At 38.3% G+C, this 15,710-nt stretch overlaps 2 protein-coding genes across 7 annotated transcripts in view; one reads left to right on the forward strand and one right to left on the reverse strand.

The window, feature by feature from the left end:
• The window catches only part of PLEKHH2 (pleckstrin homology, MyTH4 and FERM domain containing H2), a 116,958-nt gene that overhangs the window by 75,072 nt on the left and 26,176 nt on the right, over positions 1-15,710 (reverse strand). For all 6 annotated transcript variants that reach the window (XR_013830973.1, XR_013830974.1, XR_013830975.1 and 3 more), the window contains one exon: positions 1-63. Coding sequence is in view for 3 of the 6 variants with exons in the window: in XM_079940376.1 (XP_079796502.1) it covers positions 1-63 (63 nt within the window). In the remaining 3 variants the exon portion in view is untranslated. The remainder of the gene's footprint in view (positions 64-15,710) is intronic.
• C1GALT1C1L (C1GALT1 specific chaperone 1 like) lies at positions 261-4,733 on the forward strand (the record flags this gene model as incomplete). The annotated part of the gene is given in 7 exon segments (XM_079941596.1): positions 261-264; positions 2,732-2,837; positions 2,839-3,004; positions 3,008-3,183; positions 3,185-3,297; positions 3,300-3,467; positions 3,470-4,733. Coding segments are annotated over 7 exon segments (984 nt in total). The 3' UTR covers positions 3,721-4,733.

Below are 15,710 nucleotides of genomic sequence, written 5' to 3' on the forward strand. Positions count from 1 at the left end.
CTGTTGAAAAGCTTTTTCTGCTTGACGTTCAGCATCAATAACTTGTCTCTCCAGCTGCTGCATCTGAAAAGTGAGAAAAGATATAAAAAATAGAAAAATTCATATTTCCCTTTTGGAATTCTTTAAGACATTTAAAGTACTTCAGTGAATATGATTTCATACAATTTAGCACATTAAAAGCTCTTTCAGGGCATATTTAAAAATGGATCAAACAAAATACCAAAGGTTTGATATTTTTAATACAATGTAATATATACTACATGAGTATTCATCAATAGAATTTTCTTCATTGGACTATACGTTAGAAATCACTGGTTAACACATATTGAGAACAATAAATTAAATCTAAGAGAATAGTAAAACCTCAAATGTCATATTTGATTTGTTGATCAAAAATAGACATTTCTCCAAAGAAGATATACAGATTGCCAACAAACACATGAAAGAATGCTCAACATCATTAATCATTAGAGAAGCGCACATCAGAACTACAATGAGGTATCACCTCACACCTGTCGGAACGGCCATCATCAAAAAATCTACAAACAATAAATGCTGGAGAGGGTGTGGAAAAAATGGAACCCTCTTGCACTCTTGCTGGGAATATAAATTGATACAGCCACTATGGAGAACAGTACGGAAGTTCCTTAAAAAACTAAAAATAGGGCTTCCCTGGTGGCACAGTGGTTGAAAGTCCGCCTGCCGATGCAGGGAACACGGGTTCGTGCCCCGGTCTGGGAAGATCCCACATGCCATGGAGCGGCTGGGCCCGTGAGCCATGGCCGCTGAGCCTGCGCATCCGGAGCCTGTGCTCCGCAACGGGAGAGGCCACAACAGTGAGAGGCCCGCGTACCGCAAAGAAAAAAACTAACTAAAAACACAACTACCATACGACCCAACAATCCCACTACTGGGCATATACCCTGAGAAAACCATAATTCAAAATGAGTCATGTACCACAATGTTCATTGCAGCTCTATTTACAATAGCCAGGACATGGAAGCAACCTAAGTGCCCATCGACAGACAAATGGATAAAGATGTGGCACATATATACAATGGAATATTACTCAGCCATAAAAAGAAACGAAATTGAGTTATCTGTAGTGAAGTGGATAGACCTAGAGTCTGTCATAACAGAGTAAAGTAAGTCAGAAAGAGAAAAACAAATACCGTACGTTAACACATATATATGGAATCTAAAAAAAGGTCATGAAGAACCTAGGCGCAGGATGGGAATAAAGATGCAGACCTACTAGAGAATGGACTTGAGGACATGGGGAGGGGGAAGGGTAAGCTGGGACAAAGTGAGAGAGTGGCATGGACATATATACACTACCAAATGTAAAACCGATAGCTAGTGGGAAGCAGCCGCATAGCACAGGGAGATCAGCTCGGTGCTTTGTGACCACCTAGAGGGGTGGGATAGGGAGGGTGGGAGGGAGGGAGATGCAAGAGGGAAGAGATATGGGGATATATGTATATGTATAGGTGATTCACTTTGTTATAAAGCAGAAACTAACACACCATTGTAAAGCAATTATACTCCAATAAAGATGCTAAAAAAAAAATTCCCAATGAGCATGGGAGGGATAAATTAGGAATTTGGGAGTAACATATAAACATTCCTATATATAAAATAAACAACAAGGACCTACTGTATAGCACAGGGAACTATACTCGATATTTTGTAATAACCTATATGGGAAAAGAATCTGAAAAAGAATATATATATGGAATCACTTTGCTGTACACCTGAAACTAACACAACATTGTAAATCAACTATACTTCAATAAAAAATAAATAATAAAAAATTTTAAAACGAAGAAAAGGGCTTCCCTGGTGGCACAGTGGTTGAGAGTCCGCCTGCCAATGCAGGGGACATGGGTTCGTGCCATGGTCCGGGAAGATCCCACATGGTGCGGAGCTGCTGGGCCTGAGAGCCATGGCCGCTGAGCCTGCGTGTCCGGAGCCTGTGCTCCACAGCGGGAGAGGTCACAACAGTGAGAGCCCCGCGTACCGCAAAAAAAAAAAAAAAAGATACATTGACACAGGCTTAATATAGAAAAAAAAAGTCCCAATGATATCAGAAAGTGTTGTATTCTCATAAGCTCCATAGGTGGTATGTTTATGTCACAACTGCGGAGTTTTAATTCTTACAGATCATGATGGAAAGAGTATAGAAGATACTCTGATTAAACACACACGTCCACAAAAGCATACAGCACAGAGAATGGAAAAATATCTGGGTATTTTTTTAAAGTTCTGTGGAGAAGAGAAAGTTTGGAGATTTTAGAGAGTGGGGAATTAAAAAAAGTTTGGAGAGTTAAATAGTAAAATGAATATTATAAGTAAAATAAATGAAAGTATTAAATAGGACCCAGTGCAGTTAACATCATACACAACCAGGATGTAAAACTAAACTTTTTGCTGAGTATTGAAGTCTGGTCAACACTAGAGCCGTCTGTCTGTGGCTCAGTCTGTGGCTCAGACTCTATCAATTTTATTGTTGGCTGATATTCCCAGACGCCCTGAACTTCCAGAACATCTCAAACTCACAGCACCCTGGGTACCACCCCCATAGCCGACACTCCAGACCTGTCCCCTTCTTGAAAACCACAGAGAAGCGGCCTCCTGCAGCTACAACGGCCCAGTAGGGAGCTGCCCTCTCTGGACTGCCTGGGTGACAGGGACCCCAACTGAGGTGTGCTCTGTTCTCAATGCCTGAAAGATGGTTTCTGTTATGAGTGTACTGTATCATTTTTTAAGGGTACACTGGTTGGGAGAATTTGCTGTGTTTTGATAACTATGTTTGGGCCAATTACCATTCGACACAGATAAAACTCAAGACCATGAGCATCATCACCTTCACCCACCTAACACAAAAGATTTCTTAAACATTTCAGAAGTGGAACGCATAGAGCTCAGTAAAAGTATCTGTATTTACTCTACCATCCTTGTAGAACCCAATGATGAGTATTATTGGGCTGTACTGAAAGAGACTTAGGCCAAACACTGTGACAAAACAGAGCGCTACAGTACTAAAAATGATGGTTTGTTTAAGATAAAAAATGACATGTGGACACAGATAAGGAAAAGGTACAAATATGTCTTTGGGAAGCACGGCAACAATGACAACTGGTTCTTTCCTCCACATCCCACTACATTTACTGTCATTGAAAATAAAGTATCTTCTGTTTACTAGGGATGCATCACAACCTTTCTATCTGAGCCACACTATAACATCTGGTGACCTTGAATATGTGACTATGGGAGAAGAAATTGTTTTAAGTATAGAGCTATGAAAAGACTTAACAGACTTCTGAATAAGTCTGAAAAGTGTGCAGATCAAAGTGTGATTTGGAAGTTATCTGAAGATAAGCAACTGGCCGTCTGCCTGAAATATGCAGGAGTTCTTGCAGAAAATGCAGAGGATTCCGAAGGAAGAACTCTATTTATAAATACAAAACTACTGCATGTCTTATTCAAGAGACAATGTCTAGTAACCCTCAGCAAGTAGCAGAAGCCTGCTGTTCAGATATGGCTATTACTTTTAATGGACTGACTCCCAAGAAGATGATAGTAATGATGGATGGTGTGTGCCAGCTCAGGGCATTTAGACATTATTTCAATGACACACTGATTTTCTTGCCTTCAAATGGTTCAGAAAATGACAGAGGGCTGGGAAATAATAGGACTGTGTTGTCCAGGAGTGCTTGAAATGTGGCTAGTCCAAATTGACATGTAGCATAAGTATAAAATACACACTCCATTCAATAATATTATTTGAAAACCTAGTATAAAAAGTATAAAAATCTCAGTAATTGTTCATACTGACTCAACAATGAAATGATAATATTTTGGATATGTTGCATTAAATAAAATACAACATTAAAATTAATGTCAACTGTTTCTTTTACAGTTTATTCATGTTATTAGAAATTTTTAGCATTCTTTTATTTATTTATTTATTTTGGCTGTGCCATGTGGCTTGTGGGATCTTAGTTCCTTGACCAGGGATTGAACCCGGACCCGGCAGTGAAAGTGCCAAGTCCTAAACATTGGACCGCCAGGGAATTCCCTATGGAAGATTTTTTTTTAATCTTTCTTTTATTTAATGGAGATTTCTTTTTAGCTTTATTTTATTTATTTAGGAAATTTGTTAATTACATGTGTCTTACTTTATATTTCTATTGGATAATAAAAATGTAAAACATTCCATTATCACCATATATGTCAATTTAACTTCCTGTCCACATGGCAGCATTTTTTAAAAGGAAGTTTACTGTAGGGATCTAGATTCTGGAAGAGGTTTCAAATATTTGGATATGTAAATAGATACTTCCCAAGTGCATTCTCTGGACATCATGTCACCTTTAATTTTTGTGAAGCTATTTCAAATGTTTAATAAGCAAGTATTGCTGTCTAAAAGCATTTTATTGAGTCATTGTTACAGACTGCAGCATTATGTCAAGCAGTTGGACAAGCATGGTGTCTCCTGTCTAGGATATTCCTTATCCAAAAAACTAACTGGCATGTACATGCCAACACCACATTCTTTCACTACTGACAATATGCTAATAATCATCACCTCTGCAAAGCAACTACATTGTGTTTTCAGGGGAACGTTTGCACTTGTGCAGCCTTAGCCTCAATTTTGAATATTTTTGAGATTGCCAGGAAAAACAGGCAAATTCACAAACAGATTGCTGCTCTGTAAAATTTTGCTAGTAAAAAAAAAAAGACTGACATACCTATTAGAATGGCCAAAATCCAGAACATTGACAACACCAAATGCTAGCAAGAATGTGGAGCAACAGGAACTCTCATTCATTGTTCATGGGAATGCAAAATGATATAGCCACTTTGGAAGACATTTTTATGGTTTCTTATAAAATTAAACATACTCTTACCATACTATCCAGCAAGTGTGCTCCTTGGTATTTACCCAAAGGAGTTGAAAACTTATGTTCACATAAAAACTTGCACACAGGGACATCCCTGGTGGTGCAGTGGTTAAGAATCCGCCTGCCAATGCAGGGGGCACGGGTTCGACCCCTGGTCCAGTAATATCCCACATGCCACGGAGCAACTAAGCCCATGTGCCACAACTACGGACCCTGTGCTCTAGAGCCCACGAGCCACAACTAATGAGCCCACGTGCCACATCTACTGAAGCCCATGCACCTAGAGCCCATGCTCCACAACAAGAGAAGCCACTGCAATGAGAAGCCCGCGCACCCCAATGAAGAGTAGCCCCCACTTGCCTCAACTAGAGAAAGCCCAGGTGCAATGGAGACCCAATACAGCCAAAAATAAATAATTAATTAATTTTAAAAATATCTTTAAAAAAAAACTTGCACACAGATATTTATAGCAGTTTTATTCATAACTGCCAAAACTTGGAAGCTACCAAGATGGGCTTCCTTCAGTAGATGACTGGATAAACTTGTATATCCAGACAATGAAATATTATTTAGGGCTAAAAGCAAATAAGATATTAAGCTATGAAAAGGCATGGAGGAAACTTAAGTACATATTATTAAGTGAAAGAAACTAATCTGAAAAGGCTACATAAAGTATGATTCCAACTATATAACATTCTGGAAAACTATGGAGACAATAAAGAGATCAGTGGTTGCCAGGGATTGGGGTGGGGGAGGGATGAATAAAAAGAGCACAGAAGCTTTTTAGGGCTGTGGAAATGCTCTGTATGATACCATAATGATGGATACATGTCATTATACATTGTCCAAGCCCATGCAATGTACAACAGCAAGAGTGAAACTATGAACTTGGGGAGACAATGATGTGTCTATGTAGGGTCAACAATTTGTAGCATGTACCATTCTGGTGGGGGATGTTAATAATAGGGAAGGCTATACATGTGTGGGGGCAGGGATTATATAAGAAATTTGTATCTTCCGCCCAATTTTTCTGTGAACCCTAAGCTGCTCTAAAAAGACAAAGTTTTAATAATAATAATTTTTAGAAAGATTTAATAGTTTGTCAAGAGGACCACTGTGATCTGAATGTTTGTGTCCCCCCAAAATTCACATGTTGGAATCGGAGTGCCCAATGTAATGGTGATTAAATCCTGAGGGTGGACCACTCATGAATGGGCTTTTATAACAGAGATCGCACAGAGCTCCTAGCCCCTTCTGCCAGGTGAAAATACAGGAAGTCTGCAACTCAGAAGAGGGACCTAACCTGATCTTGCTGGAATCCTGGTATCAGACTTCCAGCCTCCAGAACTGGGCGAAATAGATTTCTATTGTTTGCAAACTACAGAGTCTGTTGTATTTTGTTATAGCAACCCGAACAGACTAAGACAGAAAATTGGTACTGAGAGTGCAGTGCCTCTGTAACAAATATCTAAAAATGCGGAAGCAACTTTGGAACTGGGTAACAGATAGAGACTGGGAGAATTCTAAGGTGCATAGTAGAAAATATCTACATTGCCGTGATCGAACCATTAAAAGCTATTCTGGTGAGAGCTCAGAAAGAGAACAGGAAAGCTATAGAGAAAGCCTCAATCTTCTTGGAGAGTGTACCTAAGGATTGTGAACAGAATGTTGGTAGAAATGATGGATGGTAAAGGCTCTTCTGTTAAAGTCTCAGACGGACATGAGGAACATGTTATTGGAAACTGGAGGAAAAGTGATCCTTGTTATAAAGTGGTAAAGAGCTTTGCTGAACTGTGTTCATGTCCTAGTGTTTTGTGGAAAGGAGAACTTATGAGTGATGAAATTGGATATATAGCTGAGGAAATTTCTAAGCCAAGTGTTTAAGGAGTGGCCTGTTTCTTTTTGAATGCTTATAGTAAAATGTGAAAAGAGAGAATGACTTAGAGGTGGAATTGTTAACCAAAGAGGATGCAGAAATGGAAAATTTTTGGCCTATCCATATTGAAAGAAATGAGAAAGCTTGTTCCAGAGAGAACAGGGTGTGGCCAAGCCACCTTGTGATTAAGAGATTAGTATGGGTTTGAACCACAGACTGAATCAGCCACCCCAGCAGGAAAACAGTCCGTTTGAACTGAAGAAGAAGGAATGAGGAAGGCTGTTGGACTTAGATTTTACAGGACAGGACTATATGGCTGTGAACATGGGCTATTCTTCAAGACAAGGAAAGAAGGACCATAAATGTAATTCAGAGATCATCAGGGCTCCACAGCTAACCAACATCGTTCTCAATGGTGAAAAGCTGAAAGCATTCCCTCTAAGATCAGGAACAAGGCAAGGATGTCCATTGTCACCACTTTTATTCAACATAGCTTTGGAAGTCCTAGTCATGACAATCAGAAAAGAAAAACAAATAAAAGGAATCCAAATTGGAAAAGAAGAAATAAAACTTTCACTGTTTGCAGATGACACGATACTGCACATAAAAAATCCTAAAGATGCTACCAGAAAACTACTAGAGCTCATCAATGAATTCGGTAAAGTTGCAGGATATAAAATTAATACACAGAAATCTCTTGCATTTGTAAACACTAACAATGAATGATCAGAAAGAGAAATCAAGGAAAATCACATCAAAAAGAATAAAATACGTAGGAATAAACCTACCTAAGGAGACAAAAGACCTCTACTCTGAAAACTATAAGATGCTGATGAAAGAAATCAGAGATGACACAAACAGATGGAGGGATATACCATGTTCTTGGATTAGAAGAATCAATATTGTCAAAATAACCATACTACCCAAAGCAATCTACAGATTCAATGTAATCCCTATCAAATTACCAATGGCATTTTTCACAGAACTAGGACAAAAATTCTAAACTTTATATAGAAACACAAAAAACCCTGAATAGCCAAAGCAACCCTGAGAAAGAAAAACAGAGCTGAAGGAATCACACTCCCTGACTTCAGACTACACTACAAGGCTACAGTAATCAAAACAGTATGTTACTGGCACAAAAACAGACACATAGATCAATGATACAGGACAGAAAGCCCAGAAATGAACTCACACACCTATGGTCAATTAATCTCTGACAAAGGAAGCAAGAGTGTACAATGGAGAAAAAAACAGTCTCTTCAATAAGTGGTGCTGGGAAAACTGGACAGCTACATGTAAAAAATGAAATTAGAACACTCTCTAACACCATACACAAAAGTAAACTCAATGAGCCACAATTACTGACCCTGCACTCTAGAGCCCGCGAGCCTGCGTTCTAGAGCCTGCGAGCCACAACTACTGAGCCCGCATGCTACAACTACTGAAGCCCACATGCCTAGAGCCCATGCTCTACAACAAGAGAAGCCACTGCAATGAGAAGCCCACACACCGCAACAAAGAGTAGCCCTCTCTCTCCGCAACTAGAGAAAGCCCGAGTGCAGCAATGAAGACCCAACACAGCCAAAAATAAATAAATTAATTAATTATTTAAAAAGAAAAAGTAAACTCGAAATGGATCAAAGACCTAAATGTAAGGCCAGACACTATAAAACTCTTAGAGGAAAACACAGGCAGAATACTCTTTGACATTAATCACAGCAATATCTTTTTTGATCCACCTCCTACAGTAATGAAAATTATAACAAAAATAGGGGCTTCTCTGGTGGCTCAGTGGTTAAGAACCCACCTGCCAATGCAGGGGACACAGTTTGTTTTTTTTTTGCCGTATGCAGGCCTCTCACTGTTGTGGTCTCTCCTGTTGCGGAGCACAGGCTCTGGATGCGCAGGCTCAGCGGCCATGGCTCATGGGCCTAGCCACTCCGTGGCATGTGGGATCTTCCTGGATCGGGGCACGAACCCGTGTCCCCTGCATCGGCAGGCGGACTCTCAATCACTGTGCCACCAGGGAAGCCCGGGGGACACAGTTTTGAGCCCTGGTCCAGGAAGATCCCACATGCCGCTGAGCAACTAAGCCTGTGTGCCACAACTACTGAGCCTGTGCTCTAGAGCCCGTGAGTCACAACTACTGAGCCTGTGCTCTAGAGCCCGCGAGCCACGACTACTGAGCCTGCGCGCCACAACTACTGAATCCTGCACACCTAGAGCCCGTGCTCCGCAACAAGAGAAGCCACCGCAGTGAGAAGCCCGCACACCGCAACGAAGAGTAGCCCCCCTCGCTGCAACTAGAGAAAGCTCGCATGCAGCAACGAAGACCCAACACAGTCAAAAATAAATAAAATAAATTTAAAGAATAAAATAAACAAATGGGACCTAAGTAAACTTAAAAGCTTCTGCACAGCAAAGGAAACCATAAACAAAATGAAAAGACAACCCACAGAATGGGAAAAAAAATTTGCAAAAGGAGCAACTGACAAGGAATTAATCTCCAAAATATACAAATAGCTTGTGCAGCTCTATGTCAAAAAAACGAACAACACAATCAAAAAATGGGCAGAAGATCTAAATAGACATTTCTCCAAAGAAGACATACAGATGGCCAAAAAGCACATTAAAAGATGCTCAACATCACTCATCATCAGAGAAATGCGAATCAAAACTACAATGAGGTATCACCTCACACAGGTCAGAACAGCCACCATCATAAAGTCTACAAACAATAAATGCTGGAGAGGGTGTGGAGAAAAGGGAACCCTCTTGCACTGTTGGTAGGAATGTAAATTGATATAACCACTATGGAGAACAGTATGGAGGTTCCTTAAAAAACTAAAAATAGAACTACCACATGATCCAGCAATCCCACTATTGGGCATACATCTGGAGAAAACCATAATCCAAAAGGATACACGCACCCCGATGTTCATTGTAGCACTGTTTACAATAGCCAAGAAAGACAAGGAAGCAACCTAAGTGTCCATCAACAGAGGAATGGGTAAAGAAGATGTGGTACATACAATGGAATATTACCCAGCCATAAAAAGAATGAAATAATGCCATTTGCAGCAACATGGATGGACCTAGAGATTATCATACTAAGTGAAGCAAGTCAGAGAAAGACAAATATCATATGATATCGCTTATATGTAGAATCTAAAAAAAGGTACAAATGAACTAATTTACAAAGTATAAAGAGTCACAGAGGTAGAAAACAAACTTATGGTTACCAGGGAGCAAAGGGGAGAGGGATAAACTGGGAGATTGGGATTGACATATACACACTACTATATATAAAATAGATAACTAATAAGGACCTATTGTATAGCACAGGGAACTCTACTCAATACTCTGTAATGACCTATATGGGAAAAGAATCTTAAAAAGAGTGGATATGTATATGTATAACTGATTCACTTTGCTGTACAGCAGAAACTAACACAGCATTAGAAATCAACTATACTCCAATAAAAATTTTAAAAAAAAAAGGAGAGAGAGATCATTAGGGCTGCCTCCTCAGTTTCAAAACGTGGTAGATGGATGGGGTTATTGCCTGGGTTTCAACAGGCCAGATGACTGACCTCTGCCTAAATCAAAGTGGTACTGCCCAAAGCTATGGGGGCTCTATCCTGCCCAGCAGAGCCATGGGGGCACGGCTACCTTCACCTAGATTTAGAAAGATGAAGCAACCTGGAGCCATGGGCCCACAACCCAAGCAGAGGGTCACTTGAGGGCAAGGTCGCTGAAGGGAGCCACTACCAGGGCAGTGCCAGTGAAGCCATCAGGCCACCCTTGGGGCCCCAGACTGGTAGAATCACCAGCATGCAATTGCAACCCATGAGAGCTGCTGTGTGGCTACACCCAATAAAACCATGGGAGGCGAGCATATCCCAGTGTGTCCAGAGGGTGAGACCACCCCCACACCATGCCTTAGGTGGGTCTGGAAGGTAAGACCTTTGTCCCACAGAGCAGAACATCTAATTAAAGAAGATTGTTCTCAAGCTTTAAGACTTAATGTTGCTTGTCTTCTGGGGTTTTGGATTTGCTTGGAATCTGTTACCCCTTCTTTCTCCCTTTTGGAATGAAATGTCTGTTCTATACCTGTACCATCATTGTATTTTGGAAGCACATAATTTGTTTGATTTCACAGGATCACAGCTGGGGGGAATTTTCTTAGAATGAATCATACCTTGAGTCTCATCCATATCTGATTAAGATGGTATTTAGAATTAGGAGTTTGAGATTAACAGATGCACACTACTATATATAAAACAGATAAAAAAACAAGGACCCACTGGATAGCACAGGGAACTATATTCAATATCTTGTAATAACCTATAGTGGAAAAGAATCTGAAAAAGAATATATATATGTGTGTGTGTGTGTGTGTGTGTGTGTGTGTGTTGTGTATGTGTGTGTATGTGTATATAGATATATATATATATATATATATATATCTGAATCACTTTGCTGTAACACCTGAAATTAACACAACATTGTAAATCAACTATACTTCAATTTTTTAAAAAATGGTATTTATATGAAATTTTATTCTTTAGACTTTTTTTGTTTGTGTTCCCCCCCAAAAATGGTATTTATATGAAATTTTATTCTTTAGACTTTTTTTGTTTGTGTCCCCATTGTTTCACATGTTGGAATTCTAACACCCAAAATGATGGTGTTAGAAGGTGGGACCTTTGGAAGGTCACTGGGTCATGAGAGCGGGGCCCTCACAAATGAGGTTAGTGCCCTAGATCCCACAGAGCTCTCTGAGTCCTTCTACCGAGTGAGGATATAATGATAAGTCTGCAACCCAGGAAAGTACCCTCACCCAATGTTGCTGGTGCCCTGATCTCAGATTTCCAGCCTCCAGAACTGTGAGAAATAAATTTCTGTTGTTTATGAGCACACAGTTTGTGACACTTTGTTATAGCAGCCTGAATGGACTAAGACAAAGACTATACAAATATCTTGTCAGATTTCTCTTTCTGAAGTGTTTGCTTTTTAGCAATAACAGTGAGGGCAGAAGCCTTGTCTGTCTGCCTCACTGTTACATACCCTAATACAGCTCTTTATACATAATAGGTATTCAATGTATTATAAATTATTGAATGAAATGACATCTGTAAAGCACTATGCCTGTATGAAGGATAGCAGCATTATTTTTACACTGTCAAATAACTTTTTTTTCTGTTCCTATGGCATTTACTTTCTACCTTGTACTATTTTCAAAACTATACTGTAAGTTGCTTGAAGACATATTTCATGTGTGAGTACCCTTTATATCCTCTGTAACACCATATCTTTGCACATACCAGTCACTCAGTAAAATTCTAAAAGCTTGCCAGCAAGAAATAACCTTACAAAAAATGATTTTTTCCATTATAAAAAGCATTGCACACACACAGCATTTCATAGGACTTGGTATATAAGGTTACAAATAAACTGAATTTGCTGGACGTGAAAATTATATGGATATGTGAATACAGTGAGTTAATTAAAAGCATATGTCTAAAAAGTATTTTTGCTTTTTTAATTTAAAAGGGGTAGTCCTTGAAATATTAATATAGGGAAAAGTGGAAAGAGCACTGAACTTGGAGGCAGGAAGGCCTAAATCAGAATCCAGATTTCACTACTTCTAAGCTGTGTAATGATGGGTAAGACATTTACCTTCCTGAGTCTGCATTCCTTACCTGTAAAGTGAGATAACACTTATCTCATACTATTTATGTGACGATTAAACAGGAAAGTGTCCAGCATAGTATCTAATACTTAATGGGTGTTCAATGAATATTTATACAGAAAAATTTAAAGCTGTGTATTTCTACCACATGTATTACTTTTATGAATAACTTTAAGTTAGCAAGGTTTAGTTGAAAATGAACTAACTATAGATTTAAGACACTGGGTTCTAGTTCTAATTCTACTATTTACCAACAATTTGGCATTGGGCTCTAAAATTCTTCTTAATTCCCTATTAAAATAGGGATAATGTAACCTATTCTACCTACCTAACAGGAAGTTATGAGGATAAAAAACAAAAAAAATGTAAAAGTGATGTGAAAGAGCTGTTGGTGTTTCATTAATTAGAAATACATGGTAGCAGTTGTGGTGTTATAATTTGAATGATAAAAATAAAAGCCATGAATGTCCCAAAACAGCGGATTGTCTAAATATTTAAAGAGATACCATATATTCATTAAAAATATACACAGATGGATTAAATAATATATTGAGGCTTTGCTTCAACATAACGTAGGAGAGGAGAAGTAGGTCAGGGTATAGGTGAAACAGGATTGGTCCTGAGTTAATAACCATTAAAGCTGGGTGATGTGTACCTGGGGTCCATTATAATATTCTGCTCACTTTTGTATGTTTGAAAACTTCTTTAATAAAAAGTTTTTAAAAATATGTAAATGACATACTGAAAGACACATGTAAATGAAATGTAGTATGATTGAATAATATATGTAAATATATGTTAGTTAAGAGGTCATTAGTGACTTTCGTGAGTTCAGCTGTAATGTGAGGAAGCAAGGACACAAGTTGGAATGCAAGAGTCTGAGTGAATTAAAGTGACTGATTAGGGTTAGACAGCCACCCAAAATGGCCACCATCAATTCCTTTCCTCCCTGTAAGTACATGTCACTTCTCTCACTGAGAGATGAGGTCTCCTGTCCCTTTTCTTGACTCTGTGATGGCTTTGTGACCTGCCTTAACACACAGAATGCAGTGGAAGTGACATCGTGCCATTTTGGGTCTAGCCTTTAAAACATATTTCTACTTATATTTTTTCTTTTTATGAAAACACATTTATATATATTACAAATTAAAAGTCTGCTACTGTTGCAAAGCCATGGCAGACTAAGGAGTTGCTGAGGGCTAAATTATTCTCCAAGGTGAAAGATTTCCTTCAGTTGTATTAATATTTCTACCCAAAATGTGATTCCATCACACCCTATCCCAACGTATCCCCACACCACTTCAGGCTTTCAAAGTAGGCAGTTTCATGATTATGTTGGAAAAACCACTAGTTCTCTTTAGGAAAGATGGGGCAATTGAAGTCTTTCTGGTTGCCTGACATTCTCCCATTTTATGGCTTATACTGGACTTACACATTTAACATCTTCTAGCATCTTCAATGCTAAATAATTACCTAAATTCCAAGAGCTTGACTGAAAGCTTAAATTGAAGGTGCTGTTTTTTAAGTTCTAGAAAATGCTCATTCTCTAAAGAGTGCTCTCTAAAGAAAAATCAGTGCTGGCCATCCTAACAGTTTCAGCAGTTCCTGTTTTGATGCTCAGCTCTCCATTGCTATTTGTTTCCATCCTTTCCTTCACCAACTCCCTACCACAATGCCACCTTATATAGAGTTTTTTTTTTTGTAATTATCACCACCTCCCTAATGTTTCCTTGATACATTCTGTTTCAAGTTTTATTGTTACAATATAAAGTATTTTTGCTGGCCTTTTTTTTTAAAAAGAGTTAAGGACAATCACTTAAAAGAACAGAAATTCAGTCCATAGCTTCCAAAGCATCAGAGAGGAAAAAAAGCATGGGAACAGGGAGATAATGAAAACTTCATCAATATGATATATAGAAATAATACATTTATTGTGATTTCAGATACATTTAAAGAAGCCATACGTTAGGTGATAAAATCAGTCTTAATAAATTTAAGAGGGTTGAAATCCCATCAAGCATCTCTTCTGACCACAATAATATGAAAACAGAAATTGATTACATGAAAACTGAAAAAATTCACAAATATGTGGAGATTAAACAACATGCTACTGAAAACCAAATGGGCCAAAGAAAAAAAATTAAAAGAGAAATAAAAAAATACCTGGAGTAAATGAAAATGGACATGTAACATACCAAAATCCATGGGATGCCACAAAAGCAATTCTACGAGGGTTGTTCACAGCAATAAATGTCTACTTCAATAAACTAGAAAAGTCTCAAATAAACAACCTACACCTCAAGGAACTAGAAAAAGAGGAACAAACAAAGTCCAAAGTTAATAAAAGGAAAGAAAACACTGCTAATTATTAGAGAAATGCAAATCAAAACCATAATGAGTTATCACCAGTCAGAATGGCTATCATCAAAAACCCTACAAATAAATGCTGGAGAGGGTGTAGAGAAGAGGGAACCCTCCTACACTGTTCATGGGAATGTAAATTGGTACAACCACTATGGAAAACAGTATGGAGATTCCTTAAAAAACTAAAAATAGAGCTACCATATGATCCAGCAATCTCACTCCTGGACATATATCTGGAAAAGATGAAAACTCTAATCTGAAAAGATACATGTATCCCAATGTTCACTGAAGCACTATTTACAATAGCCAAGATATGGAAGCAACCTAAGTGTTCATCAACAGATGAATGGATAAAGAAGACGTGGGCTGTGTGTGTGTGTGTGTGTGTGTGTGTATGTGTGTATGTATACACACATACACACACACACACACATATATATATAGGAACATTACTCAGCTATAAAAAAAGAATGAAATATTGCCATTTGCAGCAATATGGATGGACCTAGAGATTATCATACTAAGTGAAGTCAGAGAAAGACAAATATTATGATAGCACTTATATGTGGAATCTAAAAACTAATACAAATGAATCTATTTACAAAACAGAAACAGACACACAGACAGAGAAAACAAACTTATGGTTACCAAAGGGGAAAGGGAATGGGGGGGAGATAAATCAGGACTATGGGATTAACAGATAGACACTACTATATATAAAATAGATAAGCAACAAGGATTTACTGTATGACACAGCGAACAATATTCAATATTTGTAATAACCTATAATGGAAAAGAATCTGAAAAAGAATATATATATATATATATATTCTGTATATACATACACAGACACACACATATATAT

The sequence above is a fragment of the Stenella coeruleoalba genome (assembly GCF_951394435.1).
Source record: "Stenella coeruleoalba genome assembly, chromosome: 13".
Taxonomy (NCBI): domain Eukaryota; kingdom Metazoa; phylum Chordata; class Mammalia; order Artiodactyla; family Delphinidae; genus Stenella; species Stenella coeruleoalba.